This window comes from Lutra lutra, chromosome 5 (assembly GCF_902655055.1).
Source record: "Lutra lutra chromosome 5, mLutLut1.2, whole genome shotgun sequence".
NCBI lineage: Eukaryota > Metazoa > Chordata > Mammalia > Carnivora > Mustelidae > Lutra > Lutra lutra.
In genome coordinates, this window is record NC_062282.1 from 12,901,603 (window position 1) to 12,923,903 (window position 22,301).

The 22,301-nt window shown below is 45.6% G+C and overlaps 1 protein-coding gene across 2 annotated transcripts in view; it reads left to right on the top strand.

The window, feature by feature from the left end:
- Positions 1 to 17,280, top strand: part of FBXL7 (F-box and leucine rich repeat protein 7) — a 375,455-nt gene extending 358,175 nt beyond the window's left edge. For both annotated transcript variants that reach the window (XM_047730618.1, XM_047730619.1), the window contains 2 exons: positions 6,113 to 6,724; positions 13,892 to 17,280. In XM_047730618.1, the coding sequence (XP_047586574.1) occupies positions 6,113 to 6,724; positions 13,892 to 14,628 (1,349 nt within the window). In that variant the 3' untranslated portion in view covers positions 14,629 to 17,280. The remainder of the gene's footprint in view (positions 1 to 6,112; positions 6,725 to 13,891) is intronic.
- The last annotated feature ends 5,021 nt before the right edge of the window (positions 17,281 to 22,301 follow it).

The following is a 22,301-nucleotide window of genomic DNA, read 5'->3' on the forward strand; positions in this document are numbered from 1 at the left end:
AGAATGTCTGCAGGGAAATAGTAGTCTTGGTAAATTTTAAAGGTACCTGCCTTGGAGGAGGTTGGTAAGATGACAGAGTATGAGGACCCTTAGCTCACCTTGTCCTACAGATACAACTAGATAACACTCACAACAGTGTAAATAACCCAGAAAATGACCTACAGACTGGCAGAACAAACTCCTCAGTTGAAGGTAGAGAAGAAGACACATTGAAGAGGGTGAGATGAGGGCAGAGATGCTATGGGGTGCAAAAGGGATCACAGCCATCTGTTGGGGGAAGGGAGTCACAGGTGCAGAGAAGGGAGAGAAGCAGACTATCATATAGGGAAGACAAATCCCCATAACATTGGCTTTGAAAGCAAGAGGGGCCGATTTTTGAATTTCATGAGTTCTTACAACCAGCAGGACTTAATGCCTAGAATTTTAAACATCAGCAGGTTCAGTTCTGGGAGAGTCTGGAGGGCTAGAGGAAGCTGAATCCCCATCCTTAAAGGAGAGCATGGCAAACAGTCCACAGAGATACAGGGTAGAAGCAGCAGTTTGTATACAGCCTGGGACATAGAGGAAAGAGAGTAGTTTACTCATTTTGGAGCGTATACTGAGGAGCAAGGATCACTGAGGGAGTATTCCAGGAACAAAGGAGCTGGTAGGTGCCATTTCCCTCCTCTGCTCTCCCAGCATAAACACACAGCCATCTGTGGGAACCAGAGGCACTGACATTCTCTACCTAACTTGTTTATTTCAAGCCCCACCCAGCAATGCTTCCTTGGATCCCTTTCCATTATTGCTTGCCTCACTAGCAGAGCTGTGGGTCTCCTCTCCCAGAAGACCAGTGCAAACCTTGCCAACACTGTGTCTCTGGACCAGCGTGATTTGCCGAGCCTGAGTCCCAGTGACCACAGGTTTCATTTCCTAAGCAGACTTATATGCACCTTTTTAAAACTGCGCTCCCCATCCTGCCCACAATAGGAAAAGAGAGCCTCCATGGACTACTGGACCCAAGGAAAAAGTTACCATGATACAAGAGCTTAGTGCACACAACACACTTAGGAGACACAACCAAGCACCAGGTTCCGGTCAACAGAGGACAACTGCATGGCAGGGCACTCCAGGATCTCTTCTTCATAAAACTACCACTTTCAACAGCAGGAGATAGAGTTGACACCTATAACACACAGAAACAGACATAGAAAGTTAGGCAAAATTAGGAGACAGAGGAGAATGTCCTAAGTAAATGAACAGGTTGAAGCTACAGCAAGGGACCTAAGTGAAACAGTGATAAGTAATGTGCTTGATAGAGAATTTAAAGTAATGATCATAAAGATACTTGAGAAAAGAGTGGAGGATATCAATGAAATCCTTAACAAAGAGACAAAAAAGAACCAATCAGAGATGAAGAACACAATAAGAAATTTAAAATACACTTGAGGGAATAAGTAGCAGACCAGAAGAAGAGGAATGAATTAGTGACCTAGAAGACAGAACAATGGAAAGTAATCAAGCTGAGCAGCTGAGAGAAGAAAAGTAAACAGAATGAGAATAGATTTAGGGAACTTAGTGACTCCATCATGCATAATAACATTCACATGATAAGAATCCCAGAAGAAGAGAGAAAAGGGGACAGAAAATTTATTTGAAGAAATAATAGCTGAAAACTTCTCTAATATGGGGAAGGAAACAGATATGCAGATCCAGGAGACGTAGAAATCCCCTAACAAAATCAACCCAAGAAGGTCCATCCCAAGACACATATAATTAAAATGGCAAACAGTAGTGACAGGGAGAGAATTTTAAAAGCAGCAAGCAAAAAGAAAACAGTTACAAACAAGGAAAAACCTGTAAGGCTATGAGCAGATTTTTCAGCAGAAACTTTGCAGGCCAGAAAGGAGTTGCATGATATATTCAAAGTGCTAACAGGAAAAAATCTGCAGGCAAGAGTACTCTATCCAGCAAAGCTATCATTCAGAAGAGAAGGAGAGAGAGTTTCTCAGACAAACAAAAGCTAAAGGAGTTCATGATCATTAAACCAGCCCTACAAGAAAGGCTAAAGGAGACCTTCTGAGTGAAAAGGAAAGGCCATAACTAAGGGTAAGAAAAGCAAGAAACTCACAAAATCAGTAAAAATAAGTATATCTGTAAAAATCAGCCAAGAGATACACAGAATAAAAGGATGTAAAATATGACACCATTACACCTAAAATGGTGGGGGGGGCAGTAAAGAATGGGTTCAAATTTAAGTGACCATCAACTTAATATAAACTGCTGTAGGTAGAAGATGTTATATACAAAACTCATGATAATCACAAATCAAAACCAATAATAGATATGCAAAAAATAAAGAGAAAGGAATCCAAGTAGCTCACCAAAGAAAGCCAGCAAGCCACAAAAAACAGCAAGAGAAGAAAGAATCAGAGAAGAACTACAAAAACAACCACAAACAAGTACCAAATGGCAATGAATACTTATCTATTAATAATTACTTTGAATGAAAATGGACTAAACATTCCAAACAAAAGACATAGGGTGTCCAAATGGATTAAAAACAACAACCACAACCACCATCTATACGCTCTGCCTGCAAGATACTCATTTCACACCTAAAGACACATGCAGACTGAAAGTGAGTGGATGGGGAAATATTTATCATGCAAACAGATGTGAAAAGAAGCAATACTTATATCAAACAAAACAGACTTTAAAACAAGATTGTAACAAGAGACAAAGAAGGACACTATAATAATAAAGGAGATGATCTAACAAGAAGATAAAATAATTGTAAATACTACTGCATCCAAAAGCTCTCTGGAGAGTCTTATAAGGGCAGGGATCCCACTTGTAAGGGTTCTACTCTCATGACCTAATCACCTTCCAAAGGGCCCACCTTCTCATACTATCATCTCGAGGGTTAGGATTTCTACATGAACTTGAGAAGGGTACAAACATTTAGCCCATTGCATTACTCATTGCTCTTTATTATTAATTTAATCGTCAGGTGCTATTTTTCAATCATGACAAATCATACCCTTTCAAAAAGTCTGAGTCCCTGAATAACTAGGAAGGATCCTGAGAACCCTAGAGTACCTTCCGGCGAAAGAGACATCCAGCTTTCCTGGTAGAAATCCACAGGCTCTCCTGCTGTCTCCCCACGTGGGTGAGCAGTGGCCTCGAGATCATGAATTAATCCTGAGAATTCCGCTGCTAAGCTCTAGAAAAGGCAGGAAAGAGAGCAATTACTTGCTCCTGAACCCTCTCCAGGACAGAATGTTCCTCCCAGATGTGCGAGGCTGCCATCTCCTTCTGAGCGTGAATTCCGTTACCGCTCGGGTATGATTATTGGCAAAGAAAAACCGGAATGTGTTACTCACAGCACAGCAGTTCTGGTCAATCTGGATGCGTCCCCATTCTCTCCCTCAGTGCAGGGAGCATGAAAGAGCGAAGAAAAGTGAATCGGTTATACATGGAAGTTTAGGAATCCTCCATTCCCTACCACAAGCGTGTTCATCCCCCAGGGGCGTTAACTCAAGAAGTGCAGGTCTCTGCCGAGCACTGTGAAGTGTCTTCTCTTTCAAGATGAAGAACGCAGGCGGGCAGGAGAGAGATTTCAGAACGCTCACAGCCAGGAAAATGTCAGAGCTGAAAGCCTGAGATTGCTCTCCCCTTCTGGCCCTAAATAAGCTGTTCTCCTGCCTAAGAAAAATGCTAACTTCGGAGGCAATGCTCAAAGTTCACATCATAATGAAGGTTAGTACCACGGTAGCTCGAATAGCAGTTTGGAAATCCCGTAGTGTTTTCCTTAAAGATTTACTATATTTTTTAGCTGATGACAAGAGAGAGATGGACACGTTTCTTTTCTTATGAATGATTTAAAACACAGTCTGTATACCACCTGGGATAGAGAAGTACATGCCAAGCTAGAAATGATTGTTTTTTTAAACATTATAAGTATTTCTTCTCAATGCAAGAAATTCATATGCACCTACTGTTTATGATAAACTGTGTCAGGTGCTGCCAGAACGTAAATACGATAAGGCTCTAATCCTTGTCTCAAAGGAGTCTTTAGTGTAATGAAAGCCTATTTGTCATCTGTTACCACGGTAATGCTGTGTAACAAATCACCCCGAGCTCAGTGTTCTAGCTCACACATCTGTGGTTCCCCTGGGTGTCAGGGACCTCCGCTGGACTTGGCTGAGCTTGGCTCAAAGCTGCAGGTTTCAGCCAGTTCTGTATTCTCCATGGGCCTCTCACCGCCTAATGATCAGAGTACTAGCCAGACACATTCTTCTCACTGGGCACATCAAATGTCCTAATACTCACTGGCCAAAGCAAGTCCCGTGGCCAAGCCCAACATCACAAGACAAAACAAATCCACTGTCCCTCGGAGGAACCCTGGAGTCACCAGACAAAGATACGTGGATATAGGGAGTGCTGCAAAATTGAGAGAAATAATACGGTCAAGCACATTAGGGAGAGATCAATTCACCACTGCGTAATAACAAAGGATGGCGATTTCAATAGAGAAGGGACTGATTGTATCTCAAAAACATTAAGAAAATATTCTTAGAGGACGTGGCATTTGCACTTGGTGTTTGTATTTCAAGAGGCAGACAAGGGGAGGGGAGGGAGGAAAACTAATTCAGAGATGATTCATGAGCAAAGTCACTGACATGTAGGACATTTTCCGTGTTAGGCTTTAAAGAAGCAAACCGAAAGAAAACACTGTACCAGTAGAACAAGTATACCAGTCGGAAAACTACAAATAGACACTCAGTGGAGCCCCAGTGTCAGAAGTTGTGTTGTCTGCTATTACTGGAAGTTCTTTGGGAAAGAAAAAAAAAAATGTGTGTTTGAAAATTCCTAACTATGAGATGTGGAAAAGCACACAAGGATAGAATTTTTGTTTAAGTATTTAGAGCTGTAATTAGAGCTGGAAATTAGTTAGAAAACATCCAGCCCCGCTCACTTATTTCTTTCTTCCCAGATTAAGAAACTTGTGTTTTGGAGATAAATTCTCTCTCCCACTGTGTGTGTGTGTGTGTGTGTGTGTGTGTGTGTGTAAAATATAAACATATTTAGAGAGAGAGACTAAATATCATCTTAAGTAGATAATCCATCTATGTATGCAAAGTACACGAAAAATGTATTTATATAGAAAATAAATTATTTCATAAGATATTAAGATGGGGGTACGTAATGAGCAGACTTCTTAAAGTGGTATTCTAAAGAACTCTTAATCCTTCAAAAACTTAAAAACCACCTGTATCCTTATTAAGTGGTTGTCTTTCCGGTTTCAAGGAATAGTATAGGAGTCATGTCATTCAAATGCAAAGGGCAGAGTTAAGAAAGAGAAAAAACAAATATTGCCACAGATAGTCAAGACCTGGAAACACCACCTGAATGGCTGAAGTGGGGTGACTCCCCAGACCCCAGACTGCAGGGTTTGGGGTATGGTTATCAAAAGATGAGGGACTGGACACTAGGGGGCAGGCCAGGGCAAAGACAGCAAATGCTCTCTCTGTCCATCAGCCAGTCTTCCTCTGTTCTGAAACTCATCCCTTCATTGGTAAATGCAACGGAATCACCTGCCAACCCAAAATGTAATTAGAAAAGGGAAAGAGTTTGTGTTCACAACACGTGAGATTTCTTCCTGGAATAGAGATAATGAAACTCTGAAGTTGTGCCCTTTAGATGACCACAGTTCATGGAGATCAGGAGTCAGCCGGCTATGGCCCACAGGTCAACTCCAGCTGATCTGTTTTTATAAAACAAGTTTTATGGAAACAGCCACCCCTGTTTGTTTACGTATTGTCTATGGCAGCTTTTGCACTATGATGGCAGGGTGGATTAATGGCAACGGAGACAGGGCCCGTGTGGCCTGCAGTGCCTCAAACATTCCATATCTGGCCCTCCACAGAGAAGGTTGCCCCCCACCCCGCAGATAGAGGACTGTTTCTGGAATGGGTAAAATGTGCAAATGCTCCTGCTTCCGGTGATGGATTCGGCAGCGGGTCTGCCCAGGACCGATTTCAGTGGCCGGAGTGTCACTGGTTTGCCTCCTTCCCTGGGCTCCGCTAAGGGCTATCCTTTTAACCCTTTGCTCTCTGTCCTTTGCCAGACTCCGACCTGAGCATGCGCACACTGAGCACGCCCAGCCCAGCCCTGATATGTCCCCCGAACCTGCCCGGATTTCAGAATGGAAGGGGCTCGTCCACGTCCTCGTCCTCCATCACCGGGGAGACGGTGGCCATGGTCCACTCCCCGCCCCCGACCCGCCTCACCCACCCGCTCATCCGGCTGGCCTCCAGACCGCAGAAGGAGCAGGCCAGCATCGAGCGCCTCCCGGACCAGTGCATGGTGCAGATCTTCTCCTTCCTGCCCACCAACCAGCTGTGCCGCTGCGCCCGCGTGTGCCGCCGCTGGTACAACCTGGCCTGGGACCCGCGGCTCTGGAGGACTATCCGCCTGACGGGCGAGACCATCAACGTGGACCGCGCCCTCAAGGTGCTGACCCGCAGGCTCTGTCAGGACACACCCAACGTCTGTCTCATGCTGGAAACCGTAACTGTCAGTGGCTGCAGGCGGCTCACGGACCGAGGGCTTTACACCATTGCCCAGTGCTGCCCCGAACTGAGGCGACTGGAGGTCTCGGGCTGTTACAATATCTCCAACGAGGCGGTCTTCGACGTGGTGTCCCTCTGCCCCAACCTGGAGCACCTGGACGTGTCAGGTAAATGGCAGCCGACCTCCCCGCCCTCGAGGCCTTCCAGGGCACCCTCCCAAAGCAGAGGAGGACATTGCCACCTGGAGAAGGTCCCCTCCCTGGTAGCCATTAGAGATGCAGGGTTGGGCAGTAAGGACGGGGACTCTTCCAGAAAGACCGTCTATGTAATCACGACCCCAGAAGCCAGAGGTATCCTTTTCATCACATAATGCCAACTCCTTAAAGGCGCTAGAGTCATCTTTTCGTCTGGCTGTTAAGGTAACATGACTTTTAAACCCATCCTTCCTCCCCATAGCTGTCCCTGAATTTCAAAGCAACCTATAGAATAGGAACCAGATATCTAACCCAAACACAGGCCGTTTAGATGCCGCCCTTTATGTCCACTGGTTATTATTTCAGAGAGCCCAAAAGCTGTGTCTAAGCTGAGTCCGTGCTTTGGGCCGTGCTCACGATTGCCTGCCATTTTGCAGACACTGGGGAAAAGCCATCATGGCCATGGGTCTCCTTATGTTTTGCCCCCACTCTATTCTCTTCACCCTTGGGTTGATTTGGGATTTTTTTTTTTTTTTTAAGCAAAATTCTCAGTTACATAGTGCAAGCACAAGGCCCATCAAGTGGAGCCTTTAGATCTTTTTAAAATTGAAGGAAATCCCAGCATGGTTGCTTCGCTTGAAAACCTCTCTCAGGCAGGAAGAATTAAAACCCAGACTCACACTTTGGCGCCAGACATGGGTCCAGCCGGATTAACAGCCTTTCTTTATCTCACCCACTGCCCAGTCCAAAGACAGACCAACACAGGAGAGGCTGAAATGTGTGAGATGCATCGGGGAGTTAAAGAAACGAACAGCAGGAGCCACAACCTCAGGGATGGTTGGGGAGGGGTCCAGAAGTACAAACCACCGTGACAGGCGAATAAACAGAATCGGGGATTTACAGGCATCGGAGGTACATGATACCCTCCGTCAAAGTCCGCTCTCTGGGCCTGCTCTCTCCGTCAAAAGCCAACATCTGAAAATATTTCAGATGACAGTCAATTATTTTTCGCAGATTCTTTCCCTTGCTGGAAAGCAACTCTACCCGCACCCCACCACCCCCCGTCCGTGCCCTCCACCCCCGCCTCACTTCTGCTGGCTTCAGGACAAAACCATAGTAACCATACATTCAGTTCGTCCTGAGCAGCCGCTGGCATAAAGAGGCAGAAAACAAAGAGGTTTTCTTACATTTTTTTCCTCCAAGGAATTCTGGAAACAGAAAGCATTGTGATGTGGTGAAGACTGGTTTCAAAACTTTGTGATTTGGGACAGTTCATGGCTTTCTCTAGATGTGTTTCCTCTTCAGTCAAAAAAAGAAAAAAAAAAGGCAAGGAATTGGCTTCGTTAACATTCTAAGATTCTGTACATTGTGGGCCTATTCTCTAGACACCTTATTTCCTTGTCTTTTCAAAAATCAGGTTAGAGAATGACTTGTTCTTGGAGTCCCCGTCTTTGTTAAGGGAACTCCCTGAGCACCCTTAGGACAGGCTGCAAGTACGGTGCCCTTTTCCACCGGAGACCTTTTGAAATTCAGAAATGTAGAAACTACTTGGGGAATGGAAATTCCTGGGCTTCTAGCCCGAGTGAGTGGATGGGGCCAGGCCCCTTTGGCTGACCATTCTGTAAGCCTGATGCCCTTCCTCTATATCCCCTTCATCTGCAGAGCCTGATAGATGTGTGCTTTTCTCACACGCCTCTCAGTGACCCGCTGTGATGGGTGTAGACACAGTGTACCCAAGGGAATCGCTAACTCATAAGAACACAGGATTCCGGGGGGGTTCCAAACAGTGTGCTCCAGTTCTGAGGGAATCTGGAAACCTGAGGCTGATACCGAGAGAAGCCAGAGGGCTGCCAGAGACGATTTCACCTCTGCCTTGTTCCCCTTGGTTTTCAAGCTGGCCTTCTCACTGGCAGGAAACTGGACTTTAGAAGATTCATCGCTGGTCTACAGCTTAATTCCCTCAGAGGATGTAAGACTGCCTCTCGTGCCCCTAGTACACTCACCATGAAAGCTGTCTTTTCAAGTCCTTGAAACTTACTATAACTAGCTGTAGGCTTTTGTCATTATCACATATTACCTTTTATTAATATTTAGTCCAGGTTCTTCAAAGAAACATCAATAGTGTGTGTGTGTGTGTGTGTGCGCGCGCGCGCCCGCGCGCGCGCCCGCGCCCGCGCGCGCCCGCGCATGAGTGCAGATATTTATTTGCTCTCTGCAAGCTGGAAACCTAGGAAAAGCTGGCAGTAGAGTTCAGTCCAAGTCCAAAACCCTGAGGACCAGGGTTGCTGGTGGTATAAAGTCTCAAGTTCGAAGGCAAGGGAAGACCAATGCATCAGTTCAAACAATCAAGCAGAGAAAGAATTCTCCATTCCTTCCCCCTTTGGATCTAGTCAGGCCCCCATCTGATCCATGATGCCCATCCACATTGGGGAGGGCAGTCTGCATTACTGGGTCCACTGATTCAGATGTTAATCTGACCCAGAAACAGTCTTAGAGGTACCCCCAGAAATGTTTTAGCCAAAGGTCCTGGCACCTCGTCATCGACTCAAGTTGACATAAAATTAACTATCACAATTAATAATACCTTGAAACATCAATGAAACACCGTAAAGCCGGCCAGTTTTCAAAGTATCATATATTGTAATTATCGCAAATGAAGTTGCCTCAGAGGGTCCTCTTAAAACCGGACAGCTGGAGTCCTCCAATCATGAGAGGAGGTGGTAACGAAGGACACTTTTATGAAAGCAGAACCAAATCCGGAATTAACTGAAGAAACTCCACAGATAAGTTCAACCCAGATTGCTCCTTTCCCATTGAGTAGTATCCATATCCTGTTGAGTATTGGGTAGGTCCTGTAATCTGTATCCCCAGTGGACCATTCCTATCTCAGTTCCCATTAAAGGCTTTCAGATACTCTGCATTCCACCCTTTGACCACTCCTCACAACCCCACTGCCCCCTTGCTTTCTCGGGTCTCATATTTGCCTGTGCTATCACCTTACTGCCTCATCTCCATATAGGTAACCAAATTGCTTCTCTCTTTCAAGAATCCTCATATAGGTACTTCCAAGACTCTTGATTCTTCAATATCTAAATGTTCACTTCATGCTGGCACAGCTATAGTAAGTCTCTCATGCCATTCATCAATGCATGCTCTATCCTAGTCATTTCTTACCTCCTCTCCTTGGACTGATCTGATCCAATGGAAGCCTTGGAACAGAAAACTTTCCCTAGTCTGGCTATCCAAGTCTCATAATCTCACTGAGTCTGAGATGCCTCATCTTTAAAAAATGAAGGTTTAATGGGATGATTTCTAAGGTTCTCTGCATCTCTGTAATGTATGCATGCATGAGCTAACCACAGATGCTACCTATTGAGCCACGGACCAATTTCTTTTCTTTTCAATCCAAATATAACAAATCTGTAAGAATTAAGGTTCAGTCTTGGGTGCCTGGGTGGCTCAGTGGGTTGGGCCGCTGCCTTCGGCTCAGGTCATGATCTCGGGGTCCTGGGATCGAGCCCCATATTGGGCTCTCTGCTCAGCAGGGAGCCTGCTTCCCTTCCTCTCTCTCTCTGCCTGCCTCTCTGCCTACTTGTGATCTCTGCCTGTCAAGTAAATAAATAAATAAATCTTAAAAAAAAAAAATTAAGGTTCAGTCTTAAATTAAAAGTACTGATCTAAAATAATACAAGCAGATCAAAATAGCATCTTTACCAAAACTGAACTTAATCGGTATTTCATTAAATTGGGGACTTGGTTTCAAAAACGAGGCATGTGTTTCCCTGAATCGAATATAATGTCCTTCCTGCAGGGCATCAGATTTTACTAGATATTAACAAAAATAAGAAGAAGAAACCAAAACTAAGAGTTTAGGAACAAAGGCTGTCATCTGATCTTGAAAAACAAGGTGACTTCACAGGCATCGCAGATGGGAAGCCACTACTGTGGACATATAAATTCAGAATAAGCAGGATTATAGCTGCTCTAAAAACAAGAAATTCCAAACAAAGGAAGATTTCAGATCTAAAGGTGAGGGGTACAAACCACCTTCTGCAAAACCACGAGGGCTACTGGATGGAGCAGAGGGGACAACCTCTGACGGGTCACAGCTTTGTTCTCCAGCATTGGATTGTATGCTTCTCTCTTTCCTGAAAATCTTTGACTTGGTAGCACTTGGCTTTTGAACCTCATTATTCCCAGGACCTGAAGTTCACAGGCGTTTCCTGGGCAGCCTGCCAGGAGGTGGGAGGACCGTCCCCATTAGCACTATTATGTCGCCACTTGGGAGCCCTGGATATTGCTTGCGAAGCCAGGCACGGAGGTGCCTGAGGTGAAGCACCTGGCCTTGGAACTGCAAGAAGGATTTGGGACGAGCACAGAGAAAGTGAAAAATACAGATACAGTTTATGTAGTGGGATGAAACAGATCTATAATATATATATCTATGAAACACCCATCTCAATGTATATTTCAATTCACTTACTATTCCTACACAAAATATGTACAGCATATTTTAACATATAAATATAAATATGTCAATATATAATATAAATATATATGCTACATACATAATTATATATGACATGTAATGTATATATCATTTATACACACATTCGTAGGGGAAGAGTGGCTAGAAACAGTGTTTAGAGAGATAGCTAAAGATATCTTCCAATCATTTGAAAAAGGATAGAGTATTAAAGGGATTCTAGATCTCAACAACACAAATCTTCCTAAGGATGAATTTCCTTATCAGTAAAATGGATTAAAAATCAGGTAAGGGGGACGCCTGGGTGGCTCAGTGGGTTAAGCCGCTGCCTTCGGCTCAGGTTATGATCTCAGGGTCCTGGGATCGAGTCCCGCATCGGGCTCTCTGCTCAGTGGGGAGCCTGCTTCCCCCCTTCTCTCTGCCTGCCTCTCTGCCTACGTGTGATCTCTCTCTCTCTGTCAAATAAGTAAATAAAATCTCTTAAAAAAAAAAAATCAGGTAAGGAAATGTTTATAAAAGCATTCTATAAACTTCATAATTCAATACAAATAAAAGGCATTGTAATGAAATATAAAACAGACAACTGTGTAATAGTATAAATTTACATAAGCCATGGGCAAAGTCCTGAACACATTTAAATGCTGGAATTTAAATTCTCCTGAGTGGAGCAAAATTAGCCCTAGATCAAGGTCCTCAAATATTTCCTAGAGGCTTATATAGGCTTTATGGGCCAGGAGGTGAAATCATATATATTTTGCAGGTACTTACATAAAGAGAGGAAATCCTCCCTTCACCCCACCATGTGACTGGGGTGGGCCTCCCAATGTGCTGGGCATGATTTATGCCTAACTGCCATCTTCTGGAGACATTTTTGGTATGAGAGCACTGGCCTCAGGGGAAAGGCCTGGCTATGTGTGGGAAGAGGAGGGTAGTGTTATGGACTGAATGTTTGTGTCTCCCCAAAATCCCTATGTTGGAACCCTAGCCATCAGTGTGATGATACTAGGAGGTGGGGCCTTTGGGAAGTCGTTAGGTTTAGGTGAGGTCACGAGGTCACCTATGATGGGATTAGTGCCTCTATAACACAGAGACCAGAGAACTTGCTCACTTTTCCACAACGTGGGAATATCAGTAAGAAGGCCACTGTCTGCAAGAGGGTTCTCGCCAGAAACCAGGAAATGAATTGGCTAGCAACCTTGATCTTGAACTTGTCAGCCTCCAAACTGTGAAAAATAAATGTTCGTTGTTTAAAAGTAAATAAAATGAATTACCCTATCTGATCTTCCCACAGAAGACTCTATTCACTATAATTCACTAGTTTGTTCATTCAACAGATGCTTCGTGAGCACCAGCTAAGAACCAGGGATGAGGGATACAGCCGTGAATGGCCCAGAGTCCCTTTCTTCAGGAGCTTACCCTCTAGAGTGAGGACAGCAAATACATAAATGAACAAATAAATGTATCCTGTCACAAAGTGATAAAGAGTGCTGAAAAGAAATGGGAGTCAAGCAGGGGACACCAGTTCATACAGGGTGATTCGGAAGAACTGTCCAGCTAGCTGGCATGTGCTCAGAGACCTCAGATGGTGGGGATGACCCACGGGGCTACTTGGGGAAGCCCCAGCCAGTGCACAGACATTGAGGCAGGAAGGCAGTTGAGCTGTCTGGGAACCAGCAAGGAGGCCAGTTGGTTCAGAGGAGGGGGGTAAGAGATGAAGTCAAAGAGAACAGGGGTGCAGGTCCTCAGGGCACCCTTAGGCTTTAGGGGGTGGCATCCAAAGGCTTTGGGCAAAGTGACATGATTAGAGTTCTGTTTTCCAGAATCTCTCCAGCGGCTCTGAGGCAGGACAAGGAGACTGGGTGAGGGGTTGGAGCAATCCAGGTGACACAGTTGTTCCTTGACCAAAAAGAGTTGAATTGAGTCTCCAGGAGGCCAGTGGTTAGATTAATAATTACATGTCTTTCCCCTGGAGTTTTCCGAGTACCTCTGCACCCATTATTTCGTTGCATCATCATGATACCCCTACAGTACCAACACCCCGGCTACTCATGCTCGTTGCTTGAGACAGAAAAGTTGAGCCTCCTCTCTGAGGCCCTAAGAAGTAGACCTGAGCCAGGTATGACTTCCAAATGCTGTTTCGGCCAAACCAAGGTCATGGACAGACCTTCTCCAGCATCTTACCACTTTGCCCACAGAGCTATTGGACCACTGTCGGGTGAGAAGCAGCCCTTACCAAGCTTCCAGGACCTTCTGGGCCAGGGCAAGATAGTTACAAGCACGGTCTCCTTTATTCTTCACAGCGACCTTGCAGGGAACGTTATGATCCAGGTTTTAAGACAAAGGACTCAGAAGGATTGATTTGACCCAGGTCAAGCAACTAGAGGTGGAAGTGGAATTGGAGCTTTGGTGTTTCTGATTCGAAAGCTCAGGGAGCCTCTTAAACCCAGATCACCAAAATAGATAAAGGCTCAGATGACTCTGGAGAACCCATTCTTGCTCGCATTCTCCACAGGGGCAGGGGTAACATCGGGGCCGCGTCTGGGGGGTGGGGAGTGTTGTAGGAATCCATATGGCACCCCCAGGCGAGGCACATGCGCGCACACACACCCAGTTCTCGAAGGTTCTCTGAGCCTGTGTTCTGTCTCCCTGTGTAGGGTGCTCCAAAGTGACCTGCATCAGCTTGACCCGGGAGGCCTCCATTAAACTGTCCCCCTTGCATGGCAAACAGATTTCCATCCGCTACCTGGACATGACGGACTGCTTCGTGCTGGAGGACGAAGGGCTGCACACGATCGCGGCGCACTGCACGCAGCTGACCCACCTGTACCTGCGCCGCTGCGTGCGCCTCACCGACGAGGGCCTGCGCTACCTGATGATCTACTGCACGTCCATCAAGGAGCTGAGCGTCAGCGACTGCCGCTTCGTCAGCGACTTCGGCCTGCGGGAGATCGCCAAGCTGGAGGCGCGCCTGCGGTACCTCAGCATCGCCCACTGCGGCCGGGTCACCGACGTGGGCATCCGCTACGTGGCCAAGTACTGCAGCAAGCTGCGCTACCTCAACGCGAGGGGCTGCGAGGGCATCACGGACCACGGCGTGGAGTACCTCGCCAAGAACTGCACCAAACTCAAGTCCCTGGACATCGGCAAGTGCCCGCTGGTCTCCGACACGGGCCTCGAGTGCCTGGCCCTGAACTGCTTCAACCTCAAGCGGCTCAGCCTCAAGTCCTGCGAGAGCATCACGGGCCAGGGCCTGCAGATCGTGGCGGCCAACTGCTTCGACCTCCAGATGCTCAACGTGCAGGACTGCGAGGTGTCCGTGGAGGCCCTGCGCTTCGTGAAGCGCCACTGCAAGCGCTGCGTCATCGAGCACACCAACCCCGCCTTCTTCTGAAGGGGCCACGCCCCCTCGCCGCACTGCGCAGGCGCCCCGCTTGCGCACGGAGCGGCGCGTCTCCTAAAAGCGGCGTCTGTAAGCACCGCCTCCCACTGGCTCCTCACAGCCCTTTGCTTTCTGGAAGGTCCTTAAGGATCTGGCTTTCTTTTTCCTTAGAGCTCGTGGGCATCAGGGGGCACCGAAAGGAAGGGGGAGCTGTGCCGGTAAACTGGTTTTGGGGGTCAGGTCATCTGTAGGCAGTTTCTCTTCTCCCAAAAGAGGTACCTCAGAAAGCCGGTGGCGGTGTGTTTGAGAACGCCTCTTTCTGTCTCCGCTCCTGGTGGCATCCCGGGCTTGTGCCCGCACACACCGTGTCCCCACTCCCCCCCCCCCCACCCCCTCCCTGGCCGACAGCAACCACACATTCAGGCTAATGATGCTCTCCAAACCTCCTCCTCTTTAAACTGCTCGATTGGCCTAAACCGCACTCATCAATCCCGCGCCCAGGCAAATTCTTGTTAAATAAATGTCCTAGCACCGGGTACATACAAAGTGCTTCCAACCATTTTCTAAAGAATCGCTTGTGGCGAGCAGCACTGTGCAGGAGGAGACCTGATTCTCACCCCCCGGCTCTGCCACGACATAGCTGTGTGACCTTGGGCAAGTCACTTGACCTTTCTGGGCTTTGGCTTCCCACACTGACTCAGAGGCCATCCAGCTCGAGGATCCGCTTCAGACCCATTTTAGAATTGAGAGAACAGAGATTGTCAGTAAGCAGCAGCGCCTTTACCTACAGCGTACGAGGCATCTACCTCTTCCAAGAGTGTTGGTTCTGCGGGTGCTTTCAGGAGATTGGGAAGTGCCAGCATGAATGTCCCATATGTCCTTCAACAACGATCTGAATGTCACCCCAACCCCGTTTCTTTTGATGGGTGAGTCTCTGGGGCACCTACTCCTGCCCCATTAGGTGGATGGTTCCTGTGACAAGCGCTTCCCGCGCTACCCGATCCCACACCGTCTTAGCAGGCCGTGGACTGTCCGCGCACAGCACACACCACAGCCCCAGTCAAGGGGATCTTGCTGAGCGTTTTCACATAGGAAGATAGACCCTCACGATTTTTAATTAACAAGGGAGGCCCAAGAGAACACATGTCTTCCAAGGGTTTTCCCTCCTGTCTCAGTGCACATGTGGCATGCAGCAGACACATCTGCCCCGCAGCTGGCAGAAGCAGACGTGTTGGTTCTTTGTCATTCCGATCACATTTCCACTTTTCTCATCTATTTATTTCTCTGTGCATACAGACTCCATCCCGTGAAGCCTGTTGGGCTTAAGTCCTAAGTGTTTAACGGCGCAGATCACCACCTCGAGTGCCTCTTCCTGTGGCTATCTGCACGTTCTCTGTCAAAGAGCACACAGCAGACTTTCAGGTGTTTAAAGACCGTTCACTCACAAATGCCAGGCAAATGGAAGAAGGAGCACACTGATCACACTGAGGCGCTGGCCCACGAACCAGGCCCTTGGAATAGAACATTAAAATCCTTGCCAACTATGCATTTTAAATGGCCCTGTTTGGATGGGAATCCATTTGCGTGAAATCGGGTCGCCAGAAGAAAGTCCACTGCTCATTTTCATGAAATTGGGTTGCCTTTTGTTAATAAACACATGACTTTCCCACATTGTTCTCTGGCCACACCTCTCCCTCATCACTGTTCAGTCATCCACTGCTTTCTCAAAGGGTCCAGCAGCCAAACCCGAACCTTTGCATCTCCAAGCCAAGTAGATGGAATTGGTTGCAGATTAAGTTCACACACAACTCGACAACTGCATTCCCACTGTAGGCTCCCTGCGTTTGTTTGTCCTGTGTGGGGAAGGAGGAGATAGAGTGAGGTGGCGTACGCCCAGGAGGTTTCTTTCCTGCATCCTATGGCACAGATCTCCTCTCCAGTCAACATCTTCAACAACTTAGTGTGCAATCACAACTATGTGCCATGGGGGGAGGTGAACTACTTGGCTGGGGAGAGTGTCTTGTGATAGTCGCAGTGTTTAGAACCATGAAAGAGGTTGAAGGTAGCGTTCTCATGCTCTGTGACTTGTGACCATGTCTAACATTTAAGGAGTTCAGAGTCACGAGGAGTTGAGAGTCACAAGGATTAGCACTGGGGTCTTCAAGTGGCAAATTTTCATACTCTGGGAATGAGAAGAGAGATCCGAAATGGTGCCCTGAACCAGAGAAGGGGTGTCCCATTACAAATACCTTTATTACCACCACCTGACCACATCGCCTAAACTGTCTTCCACACATGAGACAAAGCTGATTTCCATACTCATTGCCCAGCCCAGGCTGTCTCTCATAGTCTCTCCCTTTGCCCCAGCCCTTTCTTCAGCCACTCTGTCCCACCCCACCCACCCCACCCACCTTGGGATATGAATCTATGGTGAAGGTCACTGGGGAAACAGCTCAGCAGATTTTTAGAGACCAAGCAAAATGTCTCACTAGGAAATTTATCCATTTTAAAACATTGCTTCCTTCCTGCCTCTGCAAAATTGAATGCTCATTGTTTTCTTGTTGTTGTTGTTGTTTTTATTTCTAATGTTCAATCACTGCGTGCTGTATGACTCTAGAAAGCCTTAATTTACTACCACCAAGAAATAAAGCAATATGTTGGTAATCGGGTCAAGTCTCATTTAATACACTGGAGGAGCCTGGTGTTCAGATGGGGACACCCAAGGGTGAGCAAGAAACTTATCTTCTGCTAAAGTAGAGAGCAAGTCGGGTCACTGCAGCTCTAGTGCTTTTCAAGTGGCATCCATGATTTTGTCATTTCTCTTGGCTCTGTGGCTTTGGCTGGAAATTAGCAGGCAAGTAAAAAAACCATTACCTTCACAGTTTAGATCAGGTCTTCAATTCTTTAACCCAAAACTCTTAGAGCCACATGTATTTTGGAATTCATAGGGTTTTTTTTGTTTTGTTTTGTTTTGTTTTTTTAATTTGAGGAAGTGAGCTGGGTTTAGTTTATAATATCCCTGGCAGATTCTAGGGCAGCACCCTTGGTCAAACACGTTAGATTTCTGCAGCAATAGTTACTAATAGTCATACTATATAAGATTATTACAGACTATAAATAGCCTTGCATCCATTTAGGTCAGGTTTTGTCGCCAAATTAATTTGTGCCAAACATAATGAAAAAAAGCTTCTATTTCTTCAGAGTTCCCCAGATTTCAGAATTATGAATAAGTAACCATGGACCTGAATACTTCCCCCGGCACGGGTCCAAACACTGAAGTAATCATTGAAATTATGCTATGGGATTTATCAATTTTTTAAAAGGTCTTAGAGCATTAAAACCTAGAAGGACAATATGGCAACTTGGTCTGAAAAAAAAAAAATCATCATTCCATTGGAGAAAAAGAAGTGCCAAAGTTCTACTCACCCCAACCTTTAGATCTGAGAAATCAATATGGCAGAAAGCAAGCACTGAGAGATGAATGGCACACTTCCGCTTTAGCCAGTAAAAAAGTTTGAAGAGATATTGATTTTAAATGTATTTGTCCTCAACCTTCTTCACATCCTATGTCAGTTGCTTAATGACTGTCACATTAACCAATAGGCAGTGAATGGCCTGGGAACATTCACTGGAGGTAGCCCCATGCAATTCTCGTCAGGATCCCGGAATAAGCTAGCAGGAAATAAAATGCATTTGTCCTTGAGGTTCATGACTTCTTAAATTGACATTTGTTCAGAATTAGAAAAGTCTTCAAAAAAATTTGCTACCCAAGAGCATGCAACATGAAACCAAACAGATTGGGCCTTTTTAGGAGGAAAAGTAATACAATAAAATTGTTTCCCACGTCTCGGTTTTCACAGAGAAGTCCCCAAAAGTAGAGCATTTGTTCAATAGCTCGCAATCATGACTAGTTAAGAAAGATGTTAATCTGAAGAAATGCTGAATCGACAGCAGGGGAGGGAGAGAGCACGTTCAGAGACTTGGTCAACACTGCAGTGAAAATGTACACACACACAATCTGTCAGATGAAGTTGGTTTCCCCTTCGCATGCTGTTGGTCAAATGGTTTCTTTTTGATCCATTCACCAGCAGTGGTCCTTATTGTGGCAGGAAGGGGAGGTGCAGGGAGAAGGGGCGCCCCTGTCCTCACCGGTCTGCAGCAGAGGCTGACGCTGTCACCAAGACTCCCCCAAACACAGCTCCAGTTGCCCAAAGACCAACTCAGGTGGTTCATGAAGACGACCTCTGGGTGGGCAGAGCTGTTCACCTGGGCAAAGAAATACTCTCACAGACACTCAGACTGGGGACACCCCATGCAGGAATGTGCTTAGGAGGTGACTATTCCTCCCTTTTTCTCTGAGTGCACCATCATCTCCTAAAGTAACAGATCCATTTTTGTAGAGCCTTTTCCCCCACATTCAAGCCACGAGATCCTCTAAAACCACATAAAATGGAAGAGCATCTCCATTTGGGAGCTGGAGGCAGCTCAACCCCAGCCTGTCACTGGCATCACTGTGGCATCTCCAGCAGAGTCATCTGCTGGAAATATTTGCAACAAGGAGGCTGGTCTCCTGGACTACCCAGGAAGCTACATGTAAGCTCTAAACTGTAGCTCAGTTGTTAGCAACCAGCATCGTCTAGGTATCCAGGGTGGCGTTGAAGATCATTAAAAAAACAAACAAACAAACAAACAAAAAATAACCTCTTGACTTACATATTTCCAAATCTAGTCATTTCTATATTGTGGAATATAGAATCCAGTCACTGAGCTACTGAGTTTTGCACTGATGAGATCAGTATGTCTGAACTCTATCCCAGCCCATGATGATCAACATATGAGGGAGACTGGAAATTGCAGTCATTTTTCAGGAACAAAGGATGCCCAGGAAGTGCCAATCATTTTCTTCTGAAGGAGCAGACAGTCCTCAGCAACTTTCAACCCCTTTCACAAAGGTTTACTGAGCAGGTACTGTGATAGGATCTGGGGGATAAAAGAAAATATCATTACCCTAAGTGGAACGTCAGATCAAGTAACTATATCATGGAATGAGTTATAGGATGGGGAGGAAGTTAGAAAAACCCGAGAAGCAACATCCTTTCATTTATTCATCCAACAAATATAACTAATATTATACAGTTAGGCAACATGTACCAGACACTGTGGGGACACTGAGAGTCTTTCCCTGATCGAGTTTGCCCAAGAAGTAATTTTCATCAGCATACGGAAAGAGGAATAAAACTTAGGGACTCCTGTCAAAGGAGAAGACCCTTGAGCTGCATTTTAGAACTCAGACAGAGGGAGCATCACAAGCCATGGTGTACTTGAACATGCCAACAGCACACATGGAGCCCACACAGGAAGACAGTATTGGATAGAGAGTTAACGAAGTCATTTCTCTTTACCGTAGGTTAACATTATCATAACATTACACTAATTATGGGTTAAATTAGTCATTGCCTTGTGGCCGTCATATGGAAATAGCAAGTTCTGTGCTTTTCTAATGTCGTCCTACATATTAGTTCCTGTGTACATTTACACACTCTTTCACACACACATGCACACATACAATGCAATGTCAAGAGTGGGAATATTCTGCAAAACAACACTGAGATGTAATTTCTTGGATAAACTCTGAGCAACCACAGAGCAGCTTGACTGGCCCCCCAAACAGCATTCATGATAGGCCTGCGAGCCTGCAGTCATGATTTCTGCAGAATCTAGCACAGAAAGACCGGACAGGAGTGCCCTTGCTCTGATATCCTTGGAGCTTCAGCCAACATGGCTGTTCTTCAGAACAAGTCTAACTGTTTCATGGTTATGATGGGAATGGCCGGAATAATTGAGGCTTCTCAATTTACCATGTCCCTTTGGCAAACCAGCCTGTGCTGGTAATGTCAAAAACACTGGCAGCCCAAGTAAGATTTATTAAGTAGCCGTTAAAATTGTCAAGAAATGGGTTTTTACTTGTAGATTCACTGAGGATGGGTTCTTCAAAACCTCAAATATTACCAGTCTTGGGAATGTGAAATTATCTGCCACAGTCACATAAACTAAGTGATGAAAGACTTTAGAAAGTGTGAGGGTGGCAGGAAGGCTTTTAATTTCTGTTCTGCTGCAGTGAGACAGCAATCCTCGTGGTTTTTCCAAGCCCCAAATGTCTTCCAAAGTCTGGGAAGGCTTCTGAAGTGAAGCCCATTTCCAGACAGGCATGTGGAAGATCCAGGAGAGGATTTCTAACTACACAGAGTAACCCATCACTGGCATTTCCTTTGTCTCTGATCTTCTACCGCTGCTAACGAACACAGCCACGCCCTAGAAATAAACATTTTTAAGGAAATTCCAGGTTTCACATCATGAATGTATTCTTTATGGGTGTTTACACTTAGAATTTAAATGAACTTATCACAGTCTTTTTCATTAATCAGAAAGTAGATAAAAGGACAAACTGTCAAAACTGATAAACAGCCATCTCGTTTTATCTTGAAGCCCTTCCTTTGGAAATGGAGACATAAAGTAGAAAGAATCACCTGCGTCTAATTTTACACTTTTCATGCTTACAGGATAACTACGCAAATGCTTTGGATTTCAGCTGTATAACTCTTCATTTTGCAATTCCACCACCCCTCCCCGCCCCCAGAATCATGGAGAGTTGTGGCAAAAGCTGGGATTTCATGCTCCCTGGCCCCTTGCTAAAGCCACTGAAGAGATCACTTTTGCCAAACAGATCCTTGTCTTAGTAGAAGACCCAGAGAGAGAGAATGCACACCATTTCTCTTGTTCTCATTGTTCCCTGACTTATGAGAGAGCTGATCTGTCTGAATGGCGTCTATGCCGCAAAGGCTTTCCATTAGCTCGTTGGATGGGGAGACTCCAGTTGGCTCTATGTTCATAATTTTAAAATATCCAAAGAATAATGGCTATGGATGCACTTGAGGGTTGGAGACCAAAAGGCTGTAGATTTAAAGAAAAAAGAGAGAGGGAAGGGAAAAAAAAACCCACGTAAATAATGAATGACCTCTTGCTCACTTAATGAAAACCAGAGTCTCTGCCAGATTTCCAAGCTGGCATTGTTTCACTGGTACCATCGCCTTGGGGCTCCTGTGTGTAATGTTTCTTTTAAAAATAGTGCACATAGGAAAGCGATGGGACAGGCAAACACTGACATGAGAGAGCCTTAGCCTCCATTCCTTTTAAAACACGTGCTTAATCCCAAATGCATGTGGCAAAATAGTCTTGAGAGTGATCAGGTTATGTAAGGACTCCTTTTGCCTTTATAAAAAACAAAGCTGCACAGGCTCAGGTGTTGAGTGTTTCTGTTTTATTAACTTCCCTCATTTGTTGGCCTTATGGCTCTGATGCCTAATTTCTCACAGCCAATAGCTTGTTCTGGCCAGGGAGAAAAGTGACCTTTCTTACCCGATCTTCTGAACGATATAAAGTATCATAATCAGCAGCTCCGTAGCAAAGTTCCTCTCCGTGGTTTGGGAGCCCGATGTTAAATCCTTGGGGCTAGCTGAAATCCAAGAACAACCCTGGGGAAATTTGGCTGCAAGTCTCTTTTGGCTGAAACTAAGAAATCTTCGGTAATTCTTAGGGTGATAGCAAATGCAAATTTTAAAACTTTTTTAAAGCTTACTGTTTCTTGACTTCGAGTAGGAGAATTTCAGGTACTTCTCTCCCGTATA